Source organism: Physella acuta, unplaced genomic scaffold, assembly GCF_028476545.2.
Source record: "Physella acuta isolate Inbredline_101_S28 unplaced genomic scaffold, ASM2847654v3 ptg000474l, whole genome shotgun sequence".
Taxonomy (NCBI): domain Eukaryota; kingdom Metazoa; phylum Mollusca; class Gastropoda; family Physidae; genus Physella; species Physella acuta.
In genome coordinates, this window is record NW_026731993.1 from 104,267 (window position 1) to 115,000 (window position 10,734).

General features: G+C 35.2%; 2 protein-coding genes across 2 annotated transcripts in view; one reads left to right on the forward strand and one right to left on the reverse strand.

Moving 5' to 3' along the window:
- The first annotated feature begins 2,177 nt into the window (after positions 1 to 2,177).
- LOC131943962 (uncharacterized) lies at positions 2,178 to 7,552 on the forward strand. Its single transcript, XM_059304370.1, has 3 exons — positions 2,178 to 2,433; positions 6,826 to 7,034; positions 7,391 to 7,552. The coding sequence occupies exons 1-3, from the start codon at positions 2,299 to 2,301 to the stop codon at positions 7,485 to 7,487; spliced, it is 441 nt and encodes a 146-aa protein (XP_059160353.1). The 5' UTR covers positions 2,178 to 2,298; the 3' UTR covers positions 7,488 to 7,552.
- Positions 7,553 to 10,277: 2,725 nt separating this feature from the next.
- LOC131943968 (uncharacterized) overlaps positions 10,278 to 10,734 on the reverse strand; it is a 6,499-nt gene continuing 6,042 nt past the window's right edge. Inside the window, exon 4 of the mRNA XM_059304379.1 lies at positions 10,278 to 10,734. This exon is cut by the window's right edge and continues 2,088 nt beyond it. Within this exon, the coding sequence (XP_059160362.1) occupies positions 10,483 to 10,734 (252 nt within the window). The 3' untranslated portion in view covers positions 10,278 to 10,482.

Below are 10,734 nucleotides of genomic sequence, written 5' to 3' on the forward strand. Positions count from 1 at the left end.
GTATAACCATCCTGAGACAACAAACTATACAAAAATATATCAAACCTCATTTGGGGCAAGAAATAATCTTGCTTTAACTTGTTAGTATCGCAGGGGTCGGCGTGGTCGAGTCGGTAAAGCTCATGGTTGCTAAACCGAAAAGTCTCGAGTTCGAATCCTCGTGCAGACGAGGCTCGTTAGCTGGAGAGAAAACTCCAAAATCAAACAACAGCTGCCTTGTAGTTTGTTCTTGGTTGGACAAAGGCTATGGAAGCAAATCCAAAAAGAAAAGCATGCTGATAAGGCTCGATACCTCTCAACACTAAAAATTAAGAACGAAGAAAAAGAAGCAGTTTGTATCGCAAAAATGTTTGCCGAAAATAACGAAAAGAATAAACCGGGAGTGATCTCCCCTAAACTTTCTCGAATATTCTTATATAAAATAACAGGGGATGGGAACTCGGGCTATAGACATGATTTTTAATCCATTTTAAATACTTAAAGTTTTAAAAATAGAATAAAATCTCGTAGACAAATTAATTGCACACCAAGTGAACGCCCAATAAAAAAGCGCATAATAGTGCGCAATATTATTAGTACTTTTAAAATTTACATTAGTTTTTTGAGAAATCGGAAGTAGCGTAAATTACTACTTCCAGTGTACGGAAATTACTCAAAATTTAACAGAAGGTAGAGAATTAGATCTTTTACTTACATGTGAAATTTCATTTATCTATCTGAAATAGTACTCAAGTTATAGGCTTTTGAAAAATTCAAAGTAGGAAAAGTACCACTTCCGGTTATCGGAAATCGCTCAAAAGTTGATACGGATCTACGATTTTGATAAAATACTTATATGTGAAATTTCATCAACCTAGCTGTAACGGTACTCAAGTTATCGTGTTTACACACGGACACACAGACACACAGACACACAGACACACACACACAGACATACGGACAAGATTGCAAAATTATTTTTTTCCGTATCAGTGAGGTGTAAAACGTCGAGATCTGTAAAAATCTCGATTTTTTTTTTTTGCACGATTACAATACTTTCTCTATACTTCGTATATACGAGAAAGTAAAAATGACACCGACAAACTTTTTATGAGCCGGTCAAAGTATATGAACACTTAAGCTTCATTTTTGTAATGAATGCATTTGTTTTTTATTTATCATTATTATTATTATTTATTTTTGCAAAACCTCTATCTATGTGCATGAATTACATTATAAAAAACGCGTTGTACTTATGGTCGGATATTTGGCCTACCTAACATCCTGAGCCCCCTAAGCGGCTTACCCCCCCCCCCTCCCCTGCATTGCGGTGTCTGGCGACGTGGTAGCTCCGCCCCTGAAACTACCATGAGTGTGGTTATTACTAAAGGGAAACATATCTGTTGTCACTTTATACTGTTTTTATATTCGAGTTTTATTTCATAGAAGTGAAAATTTGCCATTTAAATTCCATTTATTATCAAATAATCTAACTCTTTCACACACAATAACACCGATACACATTATATAATTACTACAACACTATCTCAGACATACTTTTAATTACCTTAACACTATAACACACATATAAAAACATAGTATTTCCAATTAGAGTTTCTTCCAGGCATCTCTTCGGGGGGGCGAAGCCCCCCCCCCCCCGAAATTTTTTTACCGCCCCCCCCCCCCCCGAACGAAATGAAATTTATATAATTTATATAGAAAATATATACTTTTAACAGTGTCCGCCCCCCCGAAGAAAATTTACCGCCCCCCCCCCCCCGAAGATTTCAAGTGCCCCCCCCCCCCCCCGAAGAAAAAAGTCTGGAAGAAACACTGTTTCCAATATTACCATTAACTTCACAAACAGTTACACATGAGGTAATCACATAAACAATCTCTCAATATCACAACACTGTTACACACTTCCATTAACTTCCACACACATCCAATAACTTCAACACACAAAACCACATCCACATACAGGCACATAGAACCACTTTTTTCGATGTTATTACACCCACAAACATACACGCATGCGGTAATTACAAAAACAATCTCACTATGTGACATCTCCAACACTTAAATCACATATTGTACCCACATAATACTGTACAAATATCCGCCTTCGTTACCACGTGACCAAATCCGCAAACTGTCTGTGGTTATAAAAAGCTTTGATTAGTAACACGCGCATTCAGCTCCATCCAATCACCGGTAGTTTAACATCTGTCACCTGGCATCTTCACAGTCCCATCAGACGTCCGTTCGTGCAGGTTAGAGCAAGCCTTCAAGAAATCAAATTTTCAATTCCTGAGAAACATGTTGCTGCTAGTCTTCGTGTTTCTTCTTACAGTATCGTCGACAAAAGAAAAAACTCCTGAACAAGTCTTCGCAACTTTTGACAAGAATGGTGACACATTTCTCTCAAGGGTGGAATTAAAATCTACGTTTGCCGTGAGTTGTTCTAACCTTCTGTCTAAACATGACGGTCTATTAGTTTTAGGCCTTGTCAATATTTAACCATAGCTATCATTGTAGCTAACAATGTGCAGAAAAATATGACTAAATATATCATGCTTCACATTTTTTTATGTACTAACTTCCCGGCCAGGCCTTCACTGGCATCTCTGAAAAACTATCTGCAAAGGACCATGAATTGTGTGTTTAGTAATCAGCATATACTCGGCATTGCCCACCCTAGCCACAACCAACCAAAACACCAAAAACCGCAAACATAACACAAACACAAATACAAACACAAACGAAAACACAAAATCAAACGCAAAGACAAACCCAACCACAAACCCAACCGCAAACACCAAGAAAACACAAACACTAACGCAAACAAAAAAACCAAATTAAACACAAATTAAAACGCATACACAAACCCAACCACAACCAAACAAAACCAAAACACAAAAAAAAAAAAACTCAAACATAACACAAACACAAATACAAATGCAAACAAAGAAAACACAAAACGCAAACAAACGGAAAGTGCTCATATTCTAGCCCGGGGCACCAAATCGCACCATGCTGAGGCGCCGGCGGAACCGCTTGATTTAACTTCGTAAACGACTATAGTATCCCAACTTATTCGATTGTAGGAAAAAAAGTCACAGGAAAAAAAAAACACAGGAAAAAAAACACGGAAAAAAAGTCACAGGAAAAAAAGTCACAGGAAAAAAGTCACAGGAAAAAAAGTCACAAATATATATTTGCATGATATTTGTTAATACTTTTATGTATTAAATATTTAGAGAGTGCTAATTAACTTAGGATTAATTAAATGTTATGTAATGTGTGTAGGCTCTATAATTCATCTAAAAATATTTATTATGAAGTATGTAGATTATAATTATTTTAAACTTAAGATTAGTAGCATTTAATAGAATGCTCCAAAGTCCACGTTTTTCATAGTGTTTTTTTAAAATACTAATATTAAATTACCGTGAAATGATAAGTTCATCTGACTTGCTGCCCTCAACTCATGGCAACAATAGTTATGTTTAGTTCAACCACCTTTCTGTCCACATTTATCACGCTCATTACATAACAAAACTTAGGATCAAAACAGAAAGCCGACAAGGTTCAAAGGCTGTCATTGACGCATAACGTCAACAACACAAAATATATTCGGACAATGCCTCTTGAGGAGAGGCCGACCAGAGAATAGCCTACGGCAAAATGTGCCTAAATTTCATTTATAATTAACTTTTCTACCCCGTATTTAACTAAATACGTAACAAAAGTTGAGATAGTTGTGTTAATTATCTTAGAGTATTTTTACTTACAATTGTTATAAATCATAATGCTTTTAACGTCTATAAATAATTTATGCTATAAAAAATACAACCCACAACAATAAACAAACACAATTTTACAATTCTTAACAAATTAATAAAAATATTTCTATAACGATTTGTGTGACTTTTTTTCTCTGACTATTTCTGTGACTTTTTTCCCGATAAAATTTTTCCACTGTGACTTTTTTTCTGTGACTTTTTTTCCTAGCAAAAACTGTGACTTTTTTCTGTGGTTTTTTTTCCTGTGACTTTTTTTCCGTTCACCACTTATTCTTAGTCTTATGTTCTAACTTAAACGAACGTAGGCGCCATATCGAACAAGGGAAGGCCGGGACGCCAAAAAACACTCTGTCAGGGCACTGAAGGACGCCCGGATTCGGCTCAGTTAAAGACTATAGATAAAGGTAAACACAGTGGACATTTAGGAGCTTGCTTCTAAACTGTTATTGATTTTAAAAAAAAAATATTTGTGTTCATCAGATGGAAACTTTGAAGCTTTAAAACATAAACACAGCTCTTAAAAGAATTTTTTTCTTCGATCTTGCCTTTACAATCGAGAACGTAATAAAACTTTACACTGATAAATGTACTGCTAAAACGTCTGCTTAAAAAACAGTACGTTCAGTGCATGGAATAAATAAAAGACAGTATAAAAAATACCTTCAACATTGCACTTGATCAATCCCCGCTAACTATGTACATTTTTTTTTCAACACCATATATATCCTCTTGTAGTTTGGTGCATGTGTTATAAAAATGCTTACTGGTGCGACCGACAAAAATGAATTCCCCTTCGTGAGCAAAAAAAGACAGACAAAACGAATGCGCAAAAAAAGACGCCCGGATTTGATTCACTTAAAGACTATAGTAACCTTACTTATCCATAGTCTATCGCACTGTTTAAAACAAAATTACGCTCACATGATAGCCCACGGTGCCAAATCGAACCGTGCAGGGGCGCCGGCGGACGCGCCTATTTCAATTTAGTGAACACAATGATAATACTCCAAGCTTATCCGTAAATGGAAAGAAATAAACATATAGGATTTGTAGCACCTGGCTTATTAAATGTTATTGATTTTAAAAAATAATTATTGAACAGTATGTTCAGTGTATAGAATAAATAAAAGGCAGTATTAAAAATACCAACAACATTGCACAATTTAATCAATCCCCGCTAATTATGTAATTATTTTTTTTCTGTACACCAAAACAAAGTAATAAAAGTAAATTCTTTCTTCCCTCGATTTAATAATTTTTTTAAAGGGAAGGAACTGTGCACTCAATACATTTCAGACACAATTTTAGAAATTTTATAAACGTTGATACACTTTTTAAAAAATTTATGTAATGTTCATAATTGAAAATTATTATTTTAAGTACATAGAATAAAAATTGTTTTTAAAGACTTTCAATGGTAATTTTTAAACTCATAAATTTAGACTGTGAGCACGATAATAATCTAACACTTAAATCCATCGAAGTATCCACGATAAACAAATTTATGTTTACATACAGAATTGAGCTTTATATATTAGACTAGCCGTCCCGGCCAGGCCCTGCTCTGGCTTCTGTGAAAAACCTTTCTGTTAAAGACCATCACCTGTGTGTTAAGTAATCATCATAAACCCGGCATTGCCCACCCAAACCACAACCAACCAAAACCAAAACAACAAAACGCAAACATAACGCTAACACAATTACAAATACAAACGAAAACAAAAACCTAACAACAAACCCAACCACAACCACAAACACCAATACAAACACAAAGAAAAAACACAAAAAAGCAAACGAAAACAAAAACCTAACAACAAACCCAACCACAAACACCAATACCAACAAAAAAAAAAAAAAAACAACGAAAAAGCAAACGAAAACAAACCAAATCCAAACGCAAAACCAACCAAAAACACAAATACAAACCCAAAGAAAAAAACACAAACAAAAACGAAAAAAGAAAGAACAAAAACGAACCAAATCAAAACGCAACCACTAACGCAAACCCACCTAAACACAAAGAAAACACTAACGCGAACATAAACGCCCGGGGCGGAATCACCTGTTTTAGCTTAATGAACGACTATAGTACCCCAACTTATTCATAGTCTTTTGCACTCACTTAAACGAACGCGCCTGTTTCAATTTAATGAACAATTTTAATACTCCAAGCTTATCCGTAAAATACCTACAACATTTGCACTTGATCGATCCCCGCTAATTATGTAATTATTTTTTTTCCCAACACCAAAACAAAGTAATATAAAGTAAATTTTTTTCCACTAATGCAATGGTTTTATAAAGGGAAGTAATTGTGTTTTCCTAAGTTATCAAAGGGAATTAAGTGCTATAGGACTAAATAAAGACATAATTAGAATTTTTGTAAAAGATGATATTTTTTTAAAACTTGTGTTTAATGAACATGCCGACAATTATTACTATAATTTGAAAAATGAAAATTATTTCCCAACACTTTCAATAGTAATTTTTTAACTCATAAATTTAGACAAATGCGCGCGATAATTGTCTAACACTTAAATCCATCCAAGACCAACGACAAACATATGCGTTACATACAGAACTGAGCTTTATATATTAGATTTAATTAATGCTAACAAGAAAACTTTAACACAGACAACATCTTGTACGTTTTAATCGCACGCTGGTAATTGAAATATATAGATACTTGTAAAAAAATCAAACTCATCCAGTATATAACGCACAATTCCACATCAAACTCATCCAATATATAACGCACAATTCCACATCTACACCCACACGAACACGTGTACGTACATGTACGCGTACACTAACACTCACTCTTATATTCAAACACACACTGACTTAAACATGCACACGCACTACACTCACACTTAAACGTAAACGTACAATTGCACTTACACTAACACGCACTCACACTTACGTTCCCGGTAACGTAGACCCAAACGCCCACACATACTACTTGCAATTCCACATGCAAATCACTACCAGAATTTAGCCACGATCTAATACAGACTTCACTACTACCATATTTCTCCAGAAATACGACACCAACAGAGATCGGATTGTCACCAAATCCGAGTATGTCAACTTCGTTACTACGAACGAGCCTTGTGTCAACGGAGAAATTTTTTTTGCCGCTTTCGACTCCAACAACGACAACAAGTTAACCGACGACGACTATAACGCCATGTTCGACTCGATGAACGCAAACAGTGATACTGGGATCTCGATGAATGAGCATCAGCAGTATGTTTGTTTTACTGCCCTTCGTATATATGTTGTCTAAACAGCTGTCTTCCTGAGTGTTATATCAAACGTACATACATTTTTAAAATAAAATACATTTTAATATCAAGTTTTTCTAAAAGAGCGCATTTCTTTTAATATATTTAAATAGAGTTTTATTGATGTGTGTTTGAAGAAATCATTTATTTTTTTTTATTTTCTGTGCATCATTTCATAAAAGCTTGTATTTAATAAATTGTTTATTAATGTGGGGTTTTTTTATTGTTAGTGTCATTACCGCAAATTGTTGGAAATTTAATGACATCAGCTCATATTGTTAAAATATAATGCAAGCAGTTTTTGTTTTTAATGTGTAGGTATATGGAAACGATCGCCAGTACCCCAGGGGCCTTCAAACAATACTGTCCTGTCACAGAGTTTCACCAGGACATCGTGGCCGTACATCAGCTTTGATGTTGTCTAAACGATGTTTGAGGTTCAGCAAATAAACAAAAACAGACAAAATAAATGTGTTTGGTTTGAACTGTTTATTAAAGTGTATAAATTCAGTTAACAGTAAACAAGCAACTACATAGACAACAGTAAACATCATTTCTGGTAAGTATAAAGTTCCCATTTCCGACCTAACGATCCTTTGGGCAGATGTAATAGGGGAGCTGTCTGATTAAATGTGTAAGGTGTAATCAGTATGTAGCAGGTTAGACCAGGTAGCAAACATTTGGCACACAAGCCAGGTGTTCACAGATCGCATCTTCTTCTTCTTCTTCTTCGTTCTTAATTATTAGTGTTGAAGGGGATCGAGATTTATCTGCCAGTGGGTTTGAACTTGAGGACTTTGTTCGAATTATCAACCATGAGCTTATTTTTGCCGACTCGACCACGCCTCCGACACAATTAAGCGTTACGTGTCCACTGGTTATGCGCCATTGAGGCCATTGACTCCGATTTCAGCCTGCTTTTCTTTTTGGATTTGCTTCCATAGCCTTTGTCCAACCAAGAACAATCTACAAGGCAGCAGTTGTTTAATTTTGGAGTTGTCTCTCCTAGAAGAGTGGCTGTCCCCAGCTAACGGGCCTCATCTGCCCGAGGGTTCGAACTCGAGACTTTTCGGTTTAGCAACCATGAGCTTTACCGACTCGACCACGCCGACCCCATGATCGCATCTAATAGGGTCGCTACCTCACTCTACCTACGTCTTTATCTTACCCTAGTAACATCACATCTTGACAACGTCACTACCTCACACTAACAGCGTCACTTCTTTACCTTAACAACGTCACTACCTCACTCTAACAACTTCATTACCTCACCCTAACATCGTCACTACCTCACCTTAACTACCTAACTACCTCACCTTAACAACGTCGCTACCTCATTCTAAAAACGTCACTACCTCACTCTAACAACGTCATTATCCATTATCTCACCCTAACTTCAATACTTCACCTAAATAACCTCACTACCTCACATTAACAACGTCACTACTGAACCCTAAAAATGTCACTCACCCCCCCCCCCCCTGTTTTCACTGCTATACTACCCAATACATGTATCACCCGTAACTAAAGTTTAATGTCAACATTCTATTAAATAATGTAACCTCTATATCTTATAATCTCAGCATTATATCATATACTGCCAGCTATATGTCTATAATGTCAGCCTTATATCTTATAATGCAGTATCGTACGTTATTATACCTGACTCAAAAATACGGAATTGGTAGTAGAAACTGAACACGATAATTCCGAGATTTCGTTACCGAGTTTACAAAATTATTAATTTAAAGTCCACTTATTCATACATACATGATGTAAACAAATTAATGTGTTTTAACACATACATGATTAGCCAGGCGAATGTGTTTTAACACATGATGTAGACAAAGGAATGTGTTTTAACACATACATGATGCAGATAAAGGAATGTGTTTAAACACATACATGATGTAGACAAAGGAAAGTGTTTTATCACGTATATGATGTAAGCAAAGGAATTTGTTTAAATGGTAGGCTACTTCAAACAAACCATATGTATAGAGTATAGATATTATAATATATTATAATATATTATATTATAATATTGCGTTTTATTTTAAAAATAAATTAGACTTCTGAATAGGTCATATGACGAAAATACTTCTAACGTCAAATTATATATTTTGTGATTCTCGTGATACCAGTTATGGTCACGTCAACACAATTTGGAAAGCATCATACTTGTATGGCATCATAGCCATTTGCTTTATATATGTATATATATATATATATATATATATATATATATATATATATATATATATATATATATATATATATATATATATATATATATATATCACATCGTTTTTTTCGGGTGGGGTTGACACCATGAGGTACCGCAACGGGTGACACCCGACCTGGCGACGCCACAGGTCGTATATTTTTAGACGTGTGCCTTGTTTTCCAGATGTTTAATTAAATGTGAACAATATCGACATTTCATGTAAATACTATGCAAGTCAATTAAAATCTGCTGACCAATGCTGGCAAGTGTCTGACAAATGTGCTGAGGCTATATTTTTTTTTGCTAGGAAGTTCACAAACGATACATTTGTTTATTTGGTAGTTGCGAGGTTAAGAAGTGGGGGGATTACATCAATAGTACCGTATTTAGGATGGTCACTACTACTTTTCCCAAAGCTATAAAAAATTTGTTCAAGAGAGATAATTCAAATTATACAAGTTTACTATCAGATTTCTTGTAAAAGTAAAAACAAGTAAACGTATATAAAACCGAAGTTACTAGTACTATATTCTTTTTGATTATATGTAAGACGCGGGATAGTTCGGGATAAAAGTTCTACCAATATCACAAACACATATTTTACAATGAAAAATGTACAATGGATTTCGGACCCCCTACCAATGCCACAAAGAAGTACCTCACGAGCTAAGGACTTCTTCTTCGTTCTTAATTTTTAGTGTTTGAAGGGATCGAGACTTATCTGCCAGAGGGTTCGAACTCGAGACTTTTCGGTTTAGCAACCATGAGCTTTACCGTCTCGACCACGCCGACCCAAGCTAAGGATTGATTTGTTGTTGTTTTTTTCTTCCAAGGGATTTTGCCGGCGACAGCGTGTGCTAGATTGTAGGGGAAATAGAATTCTGACTTGGCAATGGTTAAGAAATACACTTATTTTTGTACTATTACAGTAGTTCTGCCTATACCCCATATACTTAAAAGTAAAATGTCACACACACACAAAAAGAAGAAAACTTTATTTTGTTGGATTTCTTTTTTAGTAATTTTTGAAGAATTTATTATTTATACGAATTATGCATATTTTCAACATGGTCCAAAAATTAATATCACTGCCCTTTCTAGAAAGAAACAATATTCAAAATCTTAAATTTCTACAATTTCTAAACAGAAAATTAATTTTTTTGCAAATGCAAATGTTCAGATTCTACGAAATAACAGTGACTGGTGCAAAAGGGTTTAACGTTTGAAGGAAATCTATCCAATTTTCTTGCTGGAGTTCTTTCTTTCCAATTAAAAGAGGTGCGACGGTGCCTGCAACTGAGAGAACAGTTTGAAGGATATCTCTCCAATCTTCTTGCTGAAGTTCTTTCTTTCCAATTAAAAGTGGTGCAACGGTGCCTGCAACTGAGAGAACAGTTTGAAGGATGTCTCTCCAATCTTCTTGCTGAAGTTCTTT